At 47.0% G+C, this 22,662-nt stretch overlaps 1 protein-coding gene across 5 annotated transcripts in view; it reads left to right on the top strand.

The window, feature by feature from the left end:
• The first annotated feature begins 419 nt into the window (after positions 1 to 419).
• The window catches only part of CRB2 (crumbs cell polarity complex component 2), a 65,265-nt gene continuing 43,022 nt past the window's right edge, over positions 420 to 22,662 (top strand). For 4 of the 5 annotated variants that reach the window (XR_003528711.1, XM_027650046.1, XM_027650049.1 and 1 more), the window contains exon 1: positions 22,282 to 22,377. Coding sequence is in view for 3 of the 5 variants with exons in the window: in XM_027650046.1 (XP_027505847.1) it covers positions 22,305 to 22,377 (73 nt within the window). In the remaining 2 variants the exon portion in view is untranslated. Of the gene's footprint in view, positions 647 to 7,137; positions 7,202 to 22,281; positions 22,378 to 22,662 lie in introns of those variants that run through there. The other variant, XM_027650047.1, reaches the window with a different exon arrangement.

Raw genomic sequence — 22,662 nt, 5'->3', positions numbered from 1 at the left:
GTAGTGTCGTCAGCGCGGCCGCCGCACCTGAGGGCGCCCGCTGCGCAAACGGCGTAGCGCGAGCGTGGCGGGCGCTGGGAGCGCAGGGAGAGGGCGGGCAGGTGTGTGAGGGCAGGGCCGGCTGCGGGCGGCTCCGGGCGGCGGCACCGGCCCGGCTGTGGGTGCCCACAGCGCCGGCTGGGGGGCCCGGCGGCTGAGGGGGCCCGGGCTGGGCCGGGGGCAGCGCCCAGGGGAGGGGGCCGGGGTGAGGGGGGCAGGGCTGCGGCCCCTCACACCGCGCTCGGCCTCGGTGGGTTTCGCGTCCGCCGAACCCAAAGCCCAGAAGGAGCGGGTTCCCGAGCTGAGCCCAGGAACAGCGTTTCCATGTGGGCGGTTGTGCTCCGTGTGGAACCCTCAGCCATTGTCTGAGCTGGGTAAAATCGAGGCAGCTTTGGGGTGTGCTCGGGCAGGTTGGGCTGCACAAGGGATGTGGGGTTCAGTGATCTCCATCTTTCTCTTCTAGAAATCAAGACAGGTGGGTTCGAGAGAGCTTTCAGCTCCCTGGGATAATTCTTCCCAATCCCAGAACGTGGCTGTGGAGTTGAGGAGCTCCCAGCACTGATGTCCATCAGGCTCCAGAGAAGCCCTGGCAAGGCAGAACCTTTAGGTATGAGGAGGAAGGGATGAATCTGGTGTGTTATTGTGTCTTTGGGTGTGCATTCCCTAGAACCTTTACAGAACTTCGTGTCCCTTCAACATTCCACACGCAAATGGCCGATGCATTCAAACAAGTGCTTGAGTATTTCTGCCAGGTTTTCCAGGTTCAGTGCCTTTTCAAACCCAGCTCTCACCGTTCAGGTGCGTGGCAATCGTGTTTGGTATCACTTTTTACACCTTTCAAAACTGATTTTGCATAGGCTGTGAAGATGAAAGACTGCTGACTGGGGAGCTCTGTTCCCAAATAATCAGCACACAACGTTCTGTGTTGAAGCAGCCCGTGAGGGAACTGTGGCCAAAGGCTGTAGGATCAGGAGATTTGCGGTGCTGAAGTGAAACAGTAACTTTCATTCAAAAATGAAAGTGATTTCAGCATTAGAGTGGAAGGAAAAGCACGTGTGCATTAATAACTTTACATGCAGTAAGAGGTCCAGCTTGTTCCAATTAAACTTATGTTTTGTGTACTCCTTTGCAAGGCTGTGGCTGAAGTGTCACCCTGGTTCTGAACAGTCAGAATAACTCTGCCTTTGTAACAGACTTTTATCTCATCGTGTTTGAGGATTGAAAGGAGAAACAAATATGAGGAATATCAGTTACTGCTTTCATGTCTTGAATTGAGAGATTTCAAAGCAGCGAATGAGTTTAGTCAAAATCTCCTGTGTGACCTTAAAATACCAGTGTGGGCCTTGAAAAGAGATAGAAGATAACAGATAGAAATCAAGGACTTGTCCAAGGACTTCACATGAGAATGTTTTTGTTTGAAATTAGTTACAGGAAATAGAAACACAGCACAAATGTAGCCCCCAGGAAGGCAGCTGAGAGAGATGGTGGGATGGGAAGGGGCAGCTGTGAAATGAGTGGCTGTGCAGCAGAGCTGGAAATGTAGTGAGGAGGGAAAACCTGCAAGAGATGGCACCTCAGGTAGTGAAGTTATTGCAGAGGTAAAAGAAAGATGTTTTCAGCTGTGGTCTGAGTGAAGTCTTGAATTCTTCTGTTGAGTTCTCCCTTGGGCTAATGATTTGCCAAGGGCAAAAACACAGAGGAAAGGGGATTGATGGATTAATTTAGAATACAGGGGATTGAAAGAGCTTTGGCACTGCAGTACAAGGATATAAATTTAACAAGGAAAAGAACATCTGAGGTTTGGAAAAAAGTTAACATCTGTCTTTAGGCTTCATGGAATAAAAAGGAAGAAAATTGAATTTATAGCTCTAAGTATAGTCAATAAGAGATAGGGATTGAATTGTGCCAAAAGCACCCGAAATTAGAGATACCTTGATGAACGTTCAAAAAATTAACAATAATTGTGCTCTTTCTTGGTACAAAATACTGGCATAGAAAGAATTATTTTTTGAATATATAACTATGGTGGAAATAATGTGTGTTTCCTACAGATTTTTTTCACAGGGATAGTTAAGACACTGTCATGTATTTTTGAGTGTTACCTGCATCCCTTGGACAAATGGGGGAATCCCAGAGGCTGGAGAGATGTGTGGAAAGGGAATTCACAGTTAAATTCTGAATACTGCACAGTGCCTTGTCCTGTCTCTTTGTGTCTCCTTACTGGCTGGATCAGGTCAGGATGGTCTGATTTAAGCACTATAGAGTGTTTATAGTGGAATAAAACAGATCTGAGATGTCAGTGTGGAGACCAGGAGTGGTGGCTGAAGACTATTATTTCACTGATGGTTACTGACACGTTAAATGTAGAATTATTTTGTAAAACAAACTTCTTTTCCTGGACTGATTTTCCTGCTTGTAGACCTCACGCCAGATTGTGCTGTGTTTGATAGATGTGATACAGAACTTTGGTTACCAATATTAAATAAAACGCAGAGAGGCAAGGCAGGAGCTGGTATAAATGACCAGCACGTGAAAGCTGCTTTCCCGGGCACCAGATAACCCCCGAGAAGCAGGGGGACCCTTTCCAAATCTGTTGGTAGGTACCTGTTTAAGCTGGAGCGAGGCGGGCACTGCCTGGGCAGGGGCAGCCCCTCGGGGGGCACCTTAGCACCACATTAAGGACTAAATGGCTGTTAATGCGGTGGGAACGGGGAACCGAAACCCAAGTGAGCAAGGGTGAAATGCAGCCGATCACATTTCAAGTGGTTGGTATTGTTTACAGACAAGTGGGAATGCTCTCGTAGTGCCCGAGGGAAGGGGGATCTTTTCCTTGTGATAACTCAGAAATCTCTGTTTGAGACTCGCTATTGTCCAGTGACCGAGTTCTTCACGGGTTTCGAATTCTGCCTTTAGACATGTGCTGAAGTTAATGGGATTTGTGCACAGATAGCTGAGGACAGACTTTGAATTGGAAAAAATAACTGTATGAGCATGTCTTTTAAAAATCTTCATAGGAAAAGCTGGCTTTGCGTGGGAAATTAGTCTCATAAGCTTGGCAAGGACTTAAAATGAACAAATAATTGGGAGAATTTGTAAAGGAACTTACTTGACTTTGCATCGTTCCCAGGTGTTGGAATTTGCCTTGGATTGTGTACATTTGATCCCAGCTGTTATGGGTTTCATTTCATTCTGCCTTCATTTCTGTTTGGCCCAGGGCTTCTAGATGGTTAATCTGTGGCATGATAGGGCAAAGAGTTTTATTCTGAAAAATGCTTACAAGATATGTATTCCCTTTTATTTTAAGGTATATCTTGGGCATAGAATGAGAGAATCAAGCAAAGGAGTATCCAGTGTAGAGGGTACTTAAAAATGGAGAATTAGTGCTGTGAAACAAAAGCTGACCTGGGTAAATCTGGCAGTCACTTGTGTACATAACTCCTTACCGAGAGTTTTACACAGGGCTTGCTGATACCTGATACAATCCTGAATGATTGTTTGACTAGAGCAAAGGAGATAAAATGGTGCTAGAGGAAAATCAGACCCTAGGAGAGGAGGAATCACACCACAGAATGTCACACAGGGCTCTTCTGGCCCCAGAGGAGGCTCTGTGGGGAAACATTTCGGAGATCCTTTTAACGATAGGGACAAGGATGAGCTTGAAAAGCAAGCAAAACTGGAACCAAGGAAATGGGAAATACTTTCAGGTTATGACTAATGCAATTATTAGAGAGGCTACAGCAGGCACTGTGGTGGATTTAGCTTCAAATAAGAACAGAAGTTATGCCATGTGTGATTGATTCCAGGTTGGGTTACAATTTAGAAGTGCAATTAGTGAGTCATCTGTTACTTTATATCAATTATTAAAATCAACAAAGGTCTAGGTTAAAAAAGAGAGTGCATGCCTCAATATGTGCTGCTCTGCTTGTTAATTTTCTGATTTCCCTTCTTTGTTTGATGTGTCTCAGCTGTGCAGAGCTGTGGCACAGAGTGTTCCTGAAGCCAGCCCATGAATTGCTGTAGGGTGAGGCAGCCTCACCTCACAGCCAGCCCACACTGGCTTGGTTTGGGCAGAGCCAGCCCAAGGGCAGCTGTCTGGAGTGAGCCTGCAGGTCAGCAGTGCCTGAACCCTGTGTGAACACAGGGGCTTTAATCCCATTTTTATAGGTTCTGTTCAGGGCACAGTGAGACACAGCTGAGCTCTGGTGCAGACTGTGCTGCCCTCAGTGCACTGCTTGTGTTCTCACCCCGTCCTGCAGCTGCTGAACGAGGAAAACTTTTCTTCTGGTGGCCATGACAAAACTCAGAGCAGGAGGCACAGCTCTGAGGGACAGTACCAGGCTCCATGGGGGCACTGACCCAGTAGGAAGGCCTGGAAACAAGTAATATTGCTGCCCTCAGTGAGCACTGAATTACAGTTACTAGTGAAGGTGAGGCCCCGGGTACTGTAACATGGTATAACCTGACATATCAACGTGGGGTGTCGATACATCATCTGGGCTGCAGCATTGTTCTGGTGAATGGAAGTGCTTTTGCCTGTTGTGCCCCTGGGAATGGAGCACTGCAGCTGGTTGAGGGCAGCTGTGCTGGGCAGGCTGTGCCAGGAGAAGGGGCAGGAGGGAGGTTCTGGGGCTGTGCTGTCCCTGAGCATGAGGGGGGTGGCAGTGTCATGGGCAGCATGCTCCACATTGCAGTTCAATGGCATGGATTGCAAAGATGAGAGTGGTCTGGAGACCCTCTGGACTGTGTGAACAGACATCCAAAGCTGCACTGAACTTCACTGTTTTCGGCCTTTTTACTTTCTAATACGCATTTGAGATGGGATTCCTGGAGTGCTTAACCCTCCTGGTGGCTGTGGTTGGTGTGGTTTGCACTTACATGTCACTGGACATGCTGAACCAATCTGCAAATCAGCTGTTTTCCCATCTGGGGATAGGATATCTTACATGTTTATCTCATATCAATATAAGATCTCATATCAATATGAGATAAGTATTTTCGTTTATATCAGTGGCAAGTAGATAAATATTTGGGTCAATATGTATGTCCTTTCTAGAAAAACAGTGATACAGCTGTCAGGGTTGTTGGTTTAGGGAAGAGCCTGATTGGACCAGATAAGGGATGACAGGAGTTTACTGCAGGTCCTTAGACAGATGTGTTAGGGTGGGTTTTTTTCCTTTGAAGTTTAGGATTGAAAAATTGCCATCATTCCGAAGTAGAAACAACTTGGGTGGCCTTTTTATCACTAATAGGCAGAGCAACTAGGCAGGACTGTGACTGCACTGAAAAGAGGCTCTGTCACACGAGAGGTTTTCCAGGTCAAGATTAAAAGCAAAACAGTTCTCATCACATGAGCCTTTGTACTGCACCCATATTTTCTAAATGCTTTTGGCTTATCTTTAATGTTTATGCTGCTATCAAAAATAAACCCAGCTTCTCTCTCCACGGGTGTTGTATTTAGCATCAACAGTGAATAGGCTTTTTCATTCCTAAATGCTAATTTTCTTTCTGTTTTCAATCTGTTTCTGGTACAAAAAGTTTTTGTTTTCAGTGGTTTTGGTTCCTTCCCTCTTTGGTTTTTGAACTGCATGGTTTCTCCTCCCCATACCTGTTTCTGTCTAGGCAATCAGTATTTTTTTTGATGGAAGCAGTGGCTGAGTGTCAATCGATGACCCTTAGGCTAGAACTTGAATCAGAGTTTGTTTGAGTGCAGCTGGCACTACAGTCATAATAATTTAAAAACCTTTACCAAGACTAATTTTCATCAGCAGACAGTGGAGAACTCTTGGGAACAATTGTAATTGTCTTGCTTTGAACTGTGGTCAGAAATCTGGTCTAAAAGTATTGCTATGATGAGAATTTTGGTTATAATGAAGTAGTTTTGTAACTTCATCAGAAACCTTGTGACACACAGCCAGAATTCAATGGCACTTGGAAAATGCTCCCAAGCTGTACCCTTGGGATCAAACACTGCCCTTGCTGAAGCTGGTGAGGTGTTTCCTGAATGCAGTGGGGCCCAAAGCCAGCAGTTCTGCCTCCTGCTTTGGTGTTCAGCCTTTCTATCAGTTAACTTAAATAAATGTAAAAATTCTATTAGATGCAAATGTTCATAGTTGTGACTTTTTATTTATCCTGCTTGCTCTTTGATGACTTAAATTATTTCAGCTCATCTGATTACTTATTTAAGGACTATTGATCTCTGAGGTTTTTTCTGGGAGTCCTTATGGGGTAGTGTGTCTCACAAACAGCATTTTAGCTCCCTCCAAATTCAGGCAAGCAGACAGGCTGCTGTAGCGTTGTAGTAACCAGGCAGGTGGCTTATTTTAGGCTAAATTCTCTGTGAAATATTTATGCACTCATTTAAATACTGAAGAGCTGGGGTTCCTGCAGCCCAGCACAGCTCTGTGTCAGTCAGCAGTTGTGTCTCCTTGGTGGACAGCCCCACAGCTGAGGGCATTCAGCACTCAGGGCCCTTAGCTGGGGAGCCTGGCAGTGCAGGCACTGGGGCTGCAACCCCCTGTCACCGTGGTTTGGTGTGCAACACAGTCACATCTCAAAATTCTTCTGTGCTTTGGTTCATCCCATGGAATGGGGGGTGCTGGGGGTTTCCTGAGGGTTTATAGAGCTTGTCTCATAATTTATATGTTTGAAACCAGCGTGTATTTGTTGTGGGTATCATTTAGTGTAACAAGGTTTTCTTATGTGCAAAATTAAAGTATTTTTAAATCATTGGAAAATTTAAAATGTGCGAGTCAAAGGCAAAAGGAGATGTTCCAGTTTCCTGTCAGTTCTGCTGCATTGTGCATCTTGCATTAGTACCCAACCTGTGTTAGCACTCCTGCTGGATAACAATCTTCCAGGGTTATGCTGCTCCTTCCCTGAAGCACAGCTGCTCTTCCCAGGGGACAGGCACAATGCAGGCAAAGCTGCTCCTCTGTTCTCTGCTCACTAATTGATCTCTGGCTTGGCCACTTCCAGCAAGGTCACAGAATTGGCAGCTACAAAAAACACTGTTCTGTGGAAAATTTAAAGGGGAAGAGTAGAAGTACCCAGGATTCATAAACATTTTAATTTGTTGAATCTTCTGTTTTGCTTCTGCAGAGGTCTGAAACTTGGAAAGGACTGACACCAGAAGATTGTCCATCGTGACCTGTTCCTGCAATTTGTGAGTTGTGTCCTATCCTGGAAATTGCTCTTTTCTCACTTTGTAGTTCTACTTCTGTTTTTACTAGAACAGGGCATGAGTATTCTTATTCAGATCCTGTAAAGGGAAAATGATTTCTAGGCAAGAATAGTGTGATCTCCTCAGATTTCTTTCTTTGCAGAAGATTTGCCATGCTGGCCTTGCAAGGCATCCATGTGGCAAAAGGGCACGAAATCATATGTGCTGCTCTCTCAGAGCTGGCTCTGGTTAATTCAGGTGCTTTACCACTTGAAAGGTGGTGGAGATTTGGGGTTAAACAACCCCCAACAACAACCAAAACCTAAGCTGCCAGTGTCCCCATGCCAGGGTCTGTGCTGCTCATTAAGCACCGTGCCAGTCTCTGTCATTGTCACAGCAGTGCCCTGCTGTGCTCAGCAGGAAGGGGGACAGCCCTGCCCAGGGGGTCCACATCCCTCTGTTAGAGCTCTGTGCCATCCTGCATGTGTCCAGGCTAGTGAAAACATGTGAGAACTGCAAATAAAAATCCATTAGCAAAGCTTAAGTGCTTAATTACTTGAAAGCAGAAGAGTCTACAGGGTCTGGATAAAGGAAATGGGCCAAACTGCACGAAGGCAAGTCTGGAGCACTGAGGGCAGAATGATGCTGTGCTGCATTAACAGGGGGTTCATGAATGGCCTGGCAGAGAGGGGAAGAGGGGTTTGGTTGACCTGGTGAGACTTGTGTGATCTAAAAATGCATGGAATGAACTGCATTAAGTCATAGCTGTGGTAGCATCTTTAAAGAATAAAATCTGCAGCTTTTGGGGGGCTGCACTGCACGTCCCCCAAAGCAGGTGTCCAGAGCACCTCCTGTGGAACACTGTTCATTCACGTGATCCAGATCACAGGGAGTAACACACACGGTGTTTGTAGCTGCTCTCAATAAGCTGGTAATTGAATTAGCAGCTAAATACTGAAAGATTAGGCACGATGTCTTTGGGAGAGGGGTGTAGAAGCAAGCCTAATTTGATTATTGCAGCAAATCCATTTTATGTTCATTGAGAGTTGAAGCAAATAGTTGATGGTTCAGGACTTCTTATTCTCCTTCTTATAAAGAGCTCTGCGAGCGTTTGATGTTTTTAACTCTTGTGTGAGACACGATACCACGGAGAGGGAACAGAAAAAGGACGTGTTAAATTGTCACGAACCCCCGAGCTAATGAATTGATTTGACACTGTTTATTCTGCTGGAACTCAAGGCGATTAGCTGAATAAATGTTTAAGTTTGAATCTTTAATTTGTCTATAAATATGTCTAGTGGTTAATGAGGAGGCAAGGAATCATGTGCAGAGTCACCTTGAGCGGGGAGCGGCGGTGCCGGGGCCCGAGCGCTGCCCCCGCGCGGCAGCGGCCGCTCGGTGCCGGCTCCCCGCGCCCGGGGAAGGGGAGAACACGGCCAGTCCTCGGGCACAGTCACTCCGGGAGTGCCAGCAGCGCCCAGCACCCGGGGCCGGCACTGTCTGTGCTCGGTGAGAGGCTTCAGTGTCTGCCCAGTGCCCGGGACAGAGCCAGGCTGAGGAGGAGGCAGGGGGGGAGCTGGAAGGATGGTCCTTGTTGATGTCTGGCTGTGGAAATGGGTAAGGACAGACCAACCTGTCAAACTGACTCACAGGATTAATCATTTATCCACTGCCACTTCTCTAAATAGTCTGTCCTTATTTATGTATAATACACAACTAGGTGCTTAAAATGAAAGCTAGAAAATAGAAAACAAAAGCAAATGGGAAGAAGCGAGTGGAGTTAAGGACAGAACACAGTCTTTGTACTCTTGGATCATTTGTGTATGTGCTCATTCATTATAGATCCACTGTAGGTAACAGTGGCAGAATTTGATATCATGATTAATGTTGATTAATGATACAGTGATTAAAGTTGGCTTTTGTTTCCAAGGGGCCTTACAACCTGATTATATGACATTATAAGAGTTGATTCATTTCTGTCCCTCACAAAAATGGTGGAGGTGTAAATATTGAACTAGAGTAGGAAAAACAGTCATAGTCATCAGAACAGTGAAAGTGCAGATCAGGTAAATGCCATACATTACAAAACCACTGATATGAAGGGCACTGTCTGTATTCTGTATTTAAACACTTGACATGAAATAAATTAGGTTTCATAGGTTTAAAGCACCTCTGGATTACATTATTCTTGAACAGCATTCAGCCTAAATAAAAGTACAGCAGGATGTAGGAGAAAGTTTTTGCTCACCAGCAATGTAAATGTTCTCTTTTGAGGGGGCAATGGGATTTCTGAGGTGTGTGAGACAGGTCCTTGCAGTGAGAAGGGTGTGCAGCATGTCCTGGAATTCCATTGCACTGGAGAGAACCTGTCGTGGAGCACATTCCTGCCTGGTCCTGGGGAGGAAGTGCTGTTGCACAGTGCTGGTTCTTCCCACCAGGGTTCCTGCATGCCCTCTGCTCCATGCATAATTCAGGTGCAATACATAATTGAAGGACTATAAAGCCATGCTTACTTTCATGTATTTAAATTACTTGATGAGCCAGAGATGGTTTTTGCCTTGTCTGTGCTTTTGCTTTGCCTTCCTGTGTAGTTTGTTGGAACAGTGAGGATCAGAGCCCAGTGAGTCAGCAGCTCCTGAGAACCACTACCAAGATGCTGTTCAGAACCAGCTGTCAGTATTGTACTAGGGAAAAGTATAACTATATAACAAAGTCTAATTAATTTGCAGTAGCAGATTTCACTTCCTCTGTTAGCAACATCTTCATAAAGTAAAGCTTTTCAAAGGAGAAAACCCTAACTTCTGAAGGGTACAGATCTCACAGTAGCAGGAAAAAACTCTGCCTGGGATGGCCTAGACTATCATAATTCCTAGGAATGGTGTCTGTGTAGCAACTGAGTGTCTGTGATGTGTTTCCTCATACAGGTCTGCAAAAAAGAGTGGCTTGCACATGGAATTAAAAGGGAAAAAAAAAAATCAGTCTCGCATCTTGAACTTTCTCACTGTTCCTCTCTGTTCTGGATTCCTTCTCTTTAGAGCAGTAGTTTGTGCCTGGATGACAGGATGGTATTTCCAGTATTTCCAGGGCTGTAACTGCTCTGTGTGGAAAGCATTGCTGAGGTGCTCTGGGCCTTTGTGTTTCAATCACTGGACGGGTAACATTTTATATGTTTAATCACCATCAAGCAGAGTTTGGATCCAAGCTATTTAGAGCAACTGTCTGTGCTATTGCAACCCACTCAGGGCCCTGAGGGAGAACTAAGAACAGAGAGAAGGCTCAGATTTCTTTGAGCAATTCAGTATTGCCAAATACTTTGGTTTGTTATGGCTGCTGGGTTATGGGATGGAGAAGTATTGGGATGATCTGTTCAGAGAACGTGGTGTTTAAAGAAATCTGCTTAGAGATTCAGGAAAATGCTGCTTCTTTCTGCTCTGAGCACCAGAACTGTGAAGCAAACATAACTTATGTTGAGCATGAGGTAGAGATCAATATCTGAAACATTCTTGAAAAACAGAATTGAAAGCTAATGTCTTCCTACAGCTCGTGGCAGGAAGAGCCTCTTCTTTAGTTGAACAAGTTACCATTTACAGCAATGTTAATAAAGGATCTCCTGGCAAAAAAAGAGACTAAATTGTAACATCTCCAAACTCTCTTTTTATAGGCAAGACAGTGTGTCCCTCAAAATCCATACTGCTCAGCTAAACCAGGCTAGGTTTGCTTTGCTAACCTCTGATGGGGACACACAGTCTTTGAGAGGCCGTGTTAAACCTTTTCCACTTTATATTGGTAACATTTAGTTCCTTCCACTTATGGGATATTCTTCTCTTCTGTACTTTCCCCATTTTCCCCCCCAGAAACAAACAACCCAAAGCATCCCTTTGTCACTTGGCACCTCTGGAGAGCTCCACTGCTCAGAATTTGCATGAATGCTCCTGCAGGCAGTGGAATTCCAGGGCTGATTCCCACCCCAAGCCCTGGGTCTGCTGGGGCACTGCTGCTGCCCTGCCCAGTTCAGGACCTGCCTTGTGGATCCCCAGCCCTCCCCTCTGGCTCTGGGGTTATGTACCTGAGCTTATCCCAACCTGCAGTGAGCGAGGCATTCTTCTGACAGGTCACTACAGACAAGATTTCACAGCACGAGGATCTCCAGCAGAGGGGCTCTCACTTTATTCTTTTTTTCTGTTTCACACTTTATGACACCTCCATCTGTTTGCTGTTCTGTGCTTGTATTGTTGCTGTGGAAAAGTAAAATGCAACCACATCTTTTCTTCTCTCTAACGACAGGACAGATGACATAAAAGCTTGCATTGTCTTGTGTTTTTAACTTACTGGACAGATGTCATTCAGGACTTACTCCCTCTCTCCACAGTTCTTCTGACCTTTGCCAATCTCATGGCTGCCACAACCTGCTGACACGTGGAAGGACTGAGCTCCCTGGGAGCATGTTCTCCATGGGCCTGAACCAAAAACCTGCTGTAATTGCTGGCTGTCTTTAATTACTTTGGGCTTTGAGTCAGATGTAAGTGTAGAAGGCACGTAGTAATTAGTGATCTCTCTGGCTGCTGCTGGCACTCTGACTGCTACCTGTTGTCCCATGAAGAGCCTCTGAACTAGGATGAATCCACCTGCTTCTCTGCTCCTGCACTGTATTCCTCCATTAACTGATAGCTGCAGTTATGATCCAACATTGTCTAATGCAGTAAAAGCCTGAAATTGGGAAAATGTGCAGTCTGACAGGAAAATGTGAGCCTGCCAACATGGTGCCTTGCTTCAGCCCCTCCCCTGCTTCAGGAGCAGTTGTGCTGTAGAGGAACAAGCTGGGGAGCACTGAGAAAATGCAGGTGAAAGGTCCAGGGTGCAGGAACTGAGAGACTGAGGCATGTACAGAAAAAGCCCTCTGAATTTGCACTGCTTTGCCCTGCATCTCTGTTCCTCAGCAGCAGGGACTGATCATAATGGTTCTGCACTGATGGAGAATTCTGAGCATTCTGTTTCCCAAAGAGGATCCTTAAAGGCTGTTGTGTGGATTGGGGAATGTTTTCCTTTCCGTGTAGTGGCTGTAATTGTTTCTCAGCTGCCTTTACCTGAGCAATAGCCATTAGCTGAAGCACTGGCAGTGGCTCGGTGAGTCCTCCTGCTCAGGGCAGCTGCTGGGGGAGCTCTGTGGCTGCGGTTGCAGGGCAGAGTGAAGGCCCAGCACACTCTGGGGCTGTGCTGGGAGGAGCTGGGGAGAGCAGGAACCCCTGACCTGTGGCAGTGCAGCCACAGCAGCATGGCTGGGCCTGCTCCCTGTGTGGGGCTGTGTGAGGGAGGGAAGGGTTTGTGGGGAGGGACAGGCGTGGCTGTTGTGTTTAGCATCCTTCTCTTCAGTGCTTCTCTTTGCAAAGAACTGTGAGTTTTTCATGTCATAATTGGTTTTGTTCCTTATTAACAGTGAGTCTCTCTGCCAGTGGGCACAATGACCGTGCTCTGTTGTGCTCAGCATTATCTCTGTTGTGGTTTGGTTTTCAGGATATGAGTTTATTTTCCTCCCCATCTGATGGTGGCATAGTGGGGCATGATGGGGAGGGGTCGTTAAGGGCTGAGTCCATAGATCTTTCTACAGCAGTTGATGCTTAGTTGCCTGAGCTGCCAATCCATCCCACAGGCTGCTCCTGGAGCAGGGCCCTCTGGAAAGGCACTGCCCAAGGAAAGTGCCATGTTTCCTGTCTGTATTACCTTGAAAGGAGTACATTGCTCTTGCATTGCTACTGAGCAGCATAATTCAGAGCATTTTATGAAAAGTGTAATGGTCAGGGCAGACACCATAACAGCTCCATCAAATATTGATAGAGTAGGATTATTAATTAGAGCAGGGGTGTAGGATTAAAACGTCCCTCGAGTTGCATTCCCCGTTTGATGCGAGAGTGCGGTTTTGTGGTCAGAGAGTGGGAAGCTCTGGATAGCTGGAATCTTTTCTTGTCATCTCTTCAGTGTGTTTGCTTAATGTCCTTTGTGGTTCAAAGGATATATAATGCTGTTGACCAGAGTTCACAGAATTCTGATATGCTCCTATGGTGGCACTGCTGGGACTGAACTTTAGAGGGATCTCTCTGTTAGAGTAGCTTAGGCTGATTTGTAGCTCATAAAAAAGAAAAACACCTCTGAACCAGCTGATAATTTGCAGTGCTGTTGTCCTGGAGCCTTGTTCTCCCTCAAAGAGCTGCATGTCTTTGTGAGAGGCTGAAAACACTGGATCTGTTCCATGGACCAGGGAATGTGTTCCTCTGGACCACTTGGCCCTCGTGTGCAGTGCAGGGATAACACTTTGCTTTCCACGGTGTGTGTAGTGCTGAACTAAACAGATATCAGAGCAGAGAATGAATTGAATTTCCAGTTACACAGCCCCTGTGTAAAAAGGGGCTTTCAATGTCTCTCACTTGACAGGGACACTGCAGGTTAGCAATGAGATTTCCTTTCAGAACAAAAGCCTGATCTGCATCACTAATAACAGCTGAGGTCATTAAAATAGAAAGAATTTCCCTTTGAATTTCCTCTGAACAGTATCTGCATTCTCTGCCTCACTGGTGGTAGCTTTTCTTTTCCCACAGTTCTGATCCATCAGGACAGTGCAGTAAGGATTTATTTTCCTCTTTGGGTTCTTCCCGGTTCTAATATTCTGCCTAGCACAGATGGTTTAGACCTGTTACAATCACAGCAGTTGTGTAAATTCATTCTCCCATTCCTGTGCACAGAGAGTGTGTTCTTGGGTCCCTCAGTGTCTGCAGCAGCAGTTTAACATCCCTGTGTGCCCCAAGGCTTTTTTAGCTGATAAAACTCTCCAATCTAAATCTCATCTTCTCTTTTTCTTATTTTCCCCCTTCCCCTTCAGAGTGTTTCCCTGCTCTCTCCAGAGCCATTAGATGCTCTGACTATGCACTTCACGAGATCAATATGCTTTTGGTATTCAGTGGCATTATCATTCTGAGGCTGTAGGACTGGTGTGTATTCATCCCATTAACATCTGCTCAGAATTCCCCACATCCCAGCCCCGCTCCCAGAGAACGACCGCGTTGTCCTTGCTCGGGCTCTGTGCGTGGATGTGACACCTGGCTTATTGTCACACAGATTCCATTTCCCTCCTCACTCTGCTGTGACCCTACTTCACCCCTGGAAGCTCAGTTTGGGCTGGAGATGGATGGGTGAATTGGGGAGCATTGTGTCCACTGCTGCTGTGGCAATTCCTGTGTGTTACTGCCTGAAGTTATTTAGTCCCTGCATTGAAGGAGCCAGTTCTGCTCTAACGGGGAGATTCCATCAGCCCACGAGGATGTGCCTGTAATGAAGCACCACCTCTGTAAAGCAATAGAAAAAGACAAGAGTCTGCTGGGCAGACTGAGCACATCACTGCCCTCATGGCTGCTGTGACAGGGCATTATGAGCTTTAAAGTCACGGACAGAGGATGAACTGTGGCTGTGCCTTCCGTGGTAACTCCAGGGGATAGGGGGTGGTGGGAATACAAAGTGTCAGCCCTATGGTTGTAACAGAAATTGCCAGTAGGGTTAAGTTACCAGGGGAAGGAAAGCAGGAGTTGGAGTTAAGTGTGTATCAGTGTGGAAGTGAATAGCCAGGAGGGGGATTCACTGTTTAAAACTCCTGGCTGAAGGTCACAACCTCTCAGTGAATGGCAAGAAACTGTTTCAAGGGGAACCACAATGTGTTGACATTCCTGGCTTTCTCCAGTGCCTTTTGGTTGCTTTTGCTTTCACATTCCTCCCAAAAGTTGGTTGCTATAAAAAGAGGCACTGGATCATTGACATGCAATGTGCACTCTCAAAGATTACTGAAGTTTAACTCTGACTAACAAAATAAAATTAAATGTAATCATTTGCTCATTCGAGGTTTCGGGGAAATGGCTGTATGAGTCTGCAGGCTAAAAGAGGAAATGTTGTAACAGCCCATGCAGGATTGTAAGTTAACTTTTTACCTTTCTAAGTGAAATGAAGCTGTGAAATCTCAGAAATACTGGGTACTGGTTAATCTCCATTGTCTGGCCTGAATCAAAGGAAATACAGAGACCAAGGGAACCTGTGTTTAACAAGCTCTACAGGGAGGCAGAAATGGAATTGAAGACATTTGCATTTAGTCTCATATAGGAGAAGTGACAGTGGTTTGTCATTTTCTCAGAGCACACACACACATATCTGAAGAGATTTCCTTGCTTCTTGGGTTCAGTTTTCTCTGGTGTTTGCCATACTGACCTCCTGGGAGGTGACACTGGCAGAAAGTCCCTTAGTTCAGAGTTGTGCATTAAAAAGGGGTAAGGATCAAATGGAGGTTAAATCTTCAGGCAAAGATTTTCTTTGACAATCACTGGCAGGCCCTGGTGAAGCTCCTGTGCCTCTCTGAAGGTGCAGGTCAGCAGAGCTAAAGATGTGGAGGTCGATTCCCACCACGGAGTGAGGCTGGATTTCTGCAGCTGCTCCGTGATTATGGGAAGCTCAACCATCTGTACTTTGGCTTCCCTTCTGGTCCCAGAGACAACAAAGGGAATTTTCCCCCAGTCCTGTAATAGAGAAGGACCTAAAGCTGAGTTGGAAGCAAAAAGGTCCATCCTTTGCCCCAGGAGTGTAGCTAGGCTGGCATATGGAGTCCCTCCCAAAGCTAATGAGAATTACATTGTCAGGTTTGGGACTTCTGTCTCATAAAGCACTCAAGCATAATAAATGATGCTGACACACTGGCCTTGGCGTGGAAAACATCTTTAAATATACAGGATACTCCTGCTTCCTGGGATATATAAGGTTGGTTTAGATGCAGTGGAATTTCTTGGGGAGAAAATGGATAGTGTTCCAATAAGCTGTCAATTATGATTCCTTCCAGAAATGATACATATAGTTGGGGAATGGCAAGGCTGGATTGGCATTAGACAGATGGTTTAAAGTATTATAACTCTTCTAGGTTTTTTTTCCCTGTAGTTCTTGGGAAGTTTCTGGATCCATCCACTTCAATATTTTGTATACAACCTCATAATAAGCCTTCATTTTTCTTTTTTTCCAAAGGCCATGGGGCAGATTTTTTTTTTCTGACATATTGATGAGCTCCTGTGCACGTTCAGCACAGGGTGAGCAGAGCTGGAGATTCAAGCTTTTGTGTGGCAGATCAATATCCCCTCTGACAGAAGCCCAGCAGGAGCTTGGTTTGCCTGCTGTTGTGAGACATGAAGTAGAAAATGTGCATAAACCACACTGCCTAAGAGAAGTGCAGCAGAGCTTATCTCAGGGCCTTGTCTCTGGTCCAGCCCTTGTCTCTGGTCCAGTTCTGCAGGCAGAAGCAAACAAGATATTAATTTGGAGACCATGAGAGCAAGTTGTTGACACTTCTGTGAAGACCTGTATTTGTCTTTCTCAGAGGTTTGTTAAGCAATCTGACAAATGGATGGTGATGGAAACACCAGGATTCAGCATCCCAGCAAAAAGAAGGGTATGCCCAACTGGCACCATGTGCTGTGGTAATCCCTGCCAGACCCTCTCATCCCAGGGAGAGCAGATCCAGCAACTTGTGCACACCCAGCTTAGCTAGGGCCTTTTTTCTGGGGCCTTTGTGAAGCAGGAACAATTGACTCACACAGGAGCTTCCAACTGTGAAATACTTTTAGCTTAAAAGTTAACTGTGGAGATGTTTGTTCCCCTCTGTAAGGGGCAGTGGTTGTGCTGACACTGGTGTGAAACATGGCCTGGAAAGGCATGAGTGGGTGAGCCCCAGGGATTGACAGGAGCTGGACAATATCCCAGCTGAGTCAGGAGGTGGAACATGGGACTGTTCCTGTGCAGTTGTCCCTTGCCTTCGTACTATCAAACGTGCCTGGTTAGTTACCTGATTAGATTTGGAGGTAGTGGGAGTATTTAGTGTTCATTAAAGGTGCAGCTGCACAAAAGTGAGCCCCACATCTTTGGCTTCTTGGAGAAAATTACTCATTCCTCAATATTTGGCACATTCACAATCTGCATCCATTTTCCTTCCTGCCACCTACTGTGGTGAGAGTGTCCAGTTTTCCCAGAGGCCTCATTAGGAGCAGACTGTGTGTGAAGCCTGTGAGAGAAAGCAGAGGTTGCAGCTGGAAGGAAAATGAAGCAAAGCTTGCTGATTTATGCAGTGTTCAAAGGTGCCATTTCCATGGCAGAGACAGATGTCAGACACAGGACTTTGGGGCTGAACTCATCCTCAGAGCTCCCAGCTCACAGTGCAGCTGGATATGTTTGTTTGTCAGGTCCAGCATTCCCTGTTCTCCCACCCCCGTGTTTGGCCTTCACGGGATACAAACTTGCATGCTGAGGTTCCTTTGAGCCGGGCTGTGCTGCAGGGCAGCCTCTCCAGCCTCTCTCCCTCTGGCTCTGGCTGCCGGTTCCTTTGGTCCTGGCTGAGCATTTGGCTCTTCCCCGGAAGCCTCGCAGGCGCCCTGGGCACGGCCTGGCTCCAGGGCTCCGGCAGTGCAGACGTTTGCAGCAAACAGCTGCTAATTCAGCCCTTCCACGCTGTTTTTGGGCTGGTGGAGAGAGAACTGCCCAGCGCTGCCCTCCAGTGGCTCCCCTGAGCTCACGCTGACAAGCAATATTTACAAACATGTTGGGTCATTTGGGATAAAAACAGCAGCAAAAGGGCCTCTTGCAATGATAAGCACGTCTTCAAAACAGTCTCAGATCCTGGCAATGTATTGGGCACATCCTTCCTGCTATAACATTTTACTGCAGAAAACCTTGCCTGGGACCCTTTTTATGCTGTTTCAGCTTCTTCCTGTAGACTGATCAACATTCCCATCTTCCCATCTACCAGAGAGGCCCCTTGGAAGGGATTCACCTCCCCTGTAAGCAGGGGAGGAGGATCAAAGGGGCATGGAGCTGACCTGCAGCACTCCAGCGGGGTCTCACATAGATCAAAGGGTACATCCATGGTCAGAGCCTGGCTTCTGTGAGTTCCTTGGGAGATAACCCTGGCTTTTCCACAGCCTGCTCCCTGTGTGGGTTGTCTGTTGGAGAGGAAGGCACAGGTGCTGTGCACGTATTGGATATCCCTGTTAAGGTCTTTACAATTTGCTCTTTTCTTGGGAGGACCCATGCAATGAAGATCTCTGCACAAGCAGCCAGTATTGCAAGGCAGGGGAGGTGATTTCAAGCCTCAGGCAAACCGGTTTGAATTTGGTCTTCTCAAATCCTAGCCTTTGACCTCCCACAGTCTGCATGCAAATTTGGGAATTCTCTGAGCAGTTGCTGGTGGTAGGATTAGAGAAAGTTCTGCTAAGATGTCATTTCTCTGCCGAAGTCATTGTGGGACCTCCCTGCTCTGCCTTGCCAGGCCCGTTGTTCCACTGCCGCTGCCTGGGACAGACCATATGCTCAGCACTCTCATTTATCAGGCAGCATCATTTACTTGCCAGCACTTCTGATTAGCAATGATAGGAAACTTAATTTACTGTGTCTAAAAAGCGCAGCTAGGATGTCTCAAGACTGGAAATTTTGTGTGATTTTGCCAAGGTTTAACAGCAACTCTTAAGTTTTGACTCCCAGCCCGAGCTCTTGCTGGGCTGTGCTGCCGGGGTGTTGCAATAGGCCTTGCAGTGTTCCCTGGGCTGCTGGCTCGGCCCTGCGGCACCTCGGGATGTGTCCATGGCTCTGGATCCTCTTCCCGACTCTCCTGTGCTCACAGGGGCCGGAGCTGCCTTCGGCGGTGCAGAAGGGACATCTAGTGGTGACCTGATGGGAGAGCGGGGACCGTGTGTGTTCAGGGCTTTGGGGATCAGTTTCGAGTTGGAGATTGGGCCCTGGGGAACCCTCAAGCGTTAGATCACCAGACTGTACTTGAACTTTCAGGTCACAGAATTGGCCTTTGAGTCTGGAAACTTGAAACTCCAAAACTTGACATTTTTAAAAACAGGCACTTTTCAGCAGTGACTGAAAGCAGGAGGGTGCACTGAAGCAGTCAGGTTTTGCACACAGTTTTTGAGTGGAAGTTTTTTTTTTACTAACTCAGCTTCCCAAGTCTGCAGCAACTGTTAGTATGGACTCTTTTGTGTATGGTTGTGCCCAGTGACCCTTGGAGGACAAAGCTGGGGGAAAAAAATCATGATTTTGATGCTGTTGGGTTGCACTGTTCAATTCAGTGCAGTAGATCTGTGTTCAGTGGTTCCAGAAGGAGGTGAGGAGGGAAGGTGAGGCTCTGTCCTCTGGGGCTGCTGCAGGTGCATGTGACAGGAGGTAGGAATGCCTTTATTCCTACCACTGATATTTCCCAGCCTGTCACACGTCTCTAGTATCCAATCTGGAGTATTAGGATTATTTTAAGCCCTCTGGGAGAAAGATTGTGAAACTCATGCACGTGTACATTGTTCTTTGAATGCAAAGCACAGACTTGCTGAGGTGCTTTCCTGCATGGTTCCCTCTGAGCTGTTTGTAGGCAGATGTATAGGATTGTTTCGTGACAAGTGCACAGACCAGTATAGATAAGGAGACAGGAAGGTTCTGCTGAGCACCCCAGACCTACTTTCTCCTTTTCCCCCTAATCCCTGCCCACTGCTGCCCCATTTCCATGGCATGCATTTCCGGCTTGCCAGGTTTCCTGCTCCGGGCTGAGAATAGAAGCCTCCCTGTTATGCTGTCCTTAAGTCTCTGGTAATGAGTGTTACACCAGGAAAGCAGCTGTGGCCTTTGCCTCTAGTTTTAATACTATTTTAAAGAGCAGATTATGGTGACGTGGGCCGGCAGCGATGCGGAGGTAGCACAAACCATGACCAGTTTGGGGAAGGCTTTAGCAAGGATGACTAAGGACTTGGAGCTTATGCTTTAGATAACAAATCCACCCAATTGTGCTCCTTTGGAAATGTAGTCAAGCCTAGCAAATCAGGGCCCTCACAGAGTTGCATTAGGGTCCTTTAATTGGACTAAGCTGGTTAATACCCACACTGGCTTTTGTATGCCCAGGGGTCCAGCACAGGAATGGTTTGCCATTTATGCTGGAAAATCTTGTAAAATTGCAGCCATGAACGTTGAAAGAATTCAGTTCTAATGTCCTCACAGGCAGACACTGGGTTGATTATTATAAGGCAGTTGGATGTAGGTGTTTTGCCTTCCCTGAGTCTGGCTGGTGTGCCCCAAGTCAGGGCTCTGTGCAGGCTCTGGGGTATCACAGGCCACAGGAACAGCAGAACCTCAGCTCTGTTGGAGGACCTGCACCTTCCAGGTGTGGGGGTTTGTTACACTGATGCTGTTTTATGACAGCTGAGCATGTCCTTCCTGTAGTCACAGGAGCCATAAATTCCCATGGATAGCTGTGTTTTCCAAGTGTTGTGAAGTGTTGCACAGGTTGACTTCCAGCAGTGCCTGGCTCCAGCTGAGGAGCAATGGTGGTTTGTTGAGTGTTAATTGTGCAGTGATTCATAGGTGTTTGCTGGGATTTGGAAAAGGTGAGTTGTTGGGAGCATAATCCACACAGGTGAGGCAATAATATTCTGAGCAGAAAGATTGTGCGCATATCAGTGTTTGGTTATGTCCCCTGACAGCAAAAGGAGAGTCTGAGGAGACAGAAATGAGCTCCAGATGGTTGTGGTGACTGGCAAGAAACTAATACTGAGCCTGATCTTGAGAAAACAGACTGAAGACACCAGAGATGAAAGTGGGGGCAGGGTGGTCCAGATAAGGTTGGTAACACATGATATATCATCTTTGGAGCATTCTAAGGCAGCACAGTGAGATGAACCATTTGTTCCTAAACTGCAGAGTTTGGGTGGTGAAAAGACTCTTGCTGTGGCTGTTCTGCTTCTGCACTGAAGGTAAAAACCCTGCAGTAGCTTTCCCATTTCCCTGCACACATTCCACCAGCCTCTGCTGCCCTGCAGGGATACTGGAGAATACAAATTACTCACTGTAGGATTGCTCCTGTTTTCCTCATGTGCAGCCTGGCTCTGGCTGCACCAGTTCCTTGCCATCTTGCATACTTCTTGTTTAAACTAGGAATTTGTCTGGCATCTTACCTGCCTTCTATTTTTAGCTGTCAGTGAAGGGTGAGGCAATGGACGTAATTCTCATTACAGTTGGTTTAATCCAATTGTGATGTGGATTTAGAGGTGCTTAGGAGGTCTCAGCTGAGTGTGGACTCTGTCCTTTTCCAGTTACTCTCAGGAAACAGTGCTCACTGATAACTTTTTCCACTTCTCAAACTAAACCCGTGCATCCAGCAGTGGTGATGTGATTTGGTGCCTGTGTTGTGCAGGTACCTGTGCTGATCTCTGTGACTGTTCCTTACCTGGGAAGAGGGTTCCTGTACACGTTGTGAGTTCATCTGTCCTGTGAGATCATCATCTCATGCTGAGACAGCTGTAAAGACTAATGTGGGCTGGCCCTGCTTTTTGGGGTTAACAGAGTGCTTTTGTCTTATTTCTCTTTGAGCAAAGCAGCCTCTCTCAGAGAGCTGCGATCGATCCTCCTCTGGAATTCGTTTGTGAATATGGGCTGATACAGAACCTGCATCCTGCAAACAGCGTGTCCAGACAGCCCTGAGGTGCTGTCACGGCCGTGGGGGAGACACCAGGCGTGGTTTCTGCATTATACAGGGGCAGTTCAAAAAGTAGATGAACAAACCCCACCCCGGTTTTGTTTCCGCCCAGCCCCGTCCCGGTGCCGCGGGGGATCCCGTCCGTGCGATCCAGGCAGCGTTTTCGCGGCGCTCCCGAGCACGAGGGCGGCTCGCGCTGCCGGGACTCTGTCCACGGGGTTGGTGCTGGTCCCAGTAAGGGCTGGGGCTGGTCCCAGTAAGGGTTAGGGCTGGTCCCAGTAAGGGCTGGGGCTGGTCCCAGTAAGGGGGAGTGCTGGTGCCAGCAAGGGGGAGTGCTGGTCCCAGTAAGGGGGCTGGTCCCAGTAAGGGGGAGTGCTGGTCCCAGTAAGGGTTAGTGCCGGTCCCAGTAAGGGTTAGTGCCGGTCCCAGTAAGGGTTAGTGCCGGTCCCAGCCCAGCATGGAGCGAGAGCCCGGCCTGGGCACAGTCCGCCCCAGCCCGTGATGTGGGCGCAGCACGGGGCTGCTGCGTTCCGGCTCCTGTCTCTCCCCGGAGGGTCTCGGAACAGCCACCCTTAGGCTGTCATGGAATTAAAGAAAACTACCTCCGGGGCGTGCAATGCTGCTCTCCTGCTGCCACTTTTCCTCTTGTTTTGGGGTAAGTTTTTTCTGTCTTCTGTGCCTCATTCTTACCCAGCTACTGTGCAGTAACTTTGGATCAAACCTGTGACCTGCCCTTGTATTGCAAAGATTGCTGAACAAATTGTCCCTCTCACAGATTTGAAGCCTGAAAACTTTTCTCTGGAAGATAAACAGGCATTTCATTCTAGATATGTTTTTCCTTCTATTTATTTCTTGTCTCCTTTCATCTTTCTCCCTGTGCACATTAGATGTATGCATTTATTCACAAGAGCTAAGAGTAATTAAGTATTCATGTAATTAG

Source organism: Corapipo altera, unplaced genomic scaffold, assembly GCF_003945725.1.
Source record: "Corapipo altera isolate COAL_440 unplaced genomic scaffold, ASM394572v1 268, whole genome shotgun sequence".
NCBI lineage: Eukaryota > Metazoa > Chordata > Aves > Passeriformes > Pipridae > Corapipo > Corapipo altera.
Note: the sequence above shows the minus strand (reverse complement) of the source record. Positions and strands in the feature narration are given on the sequence as shown.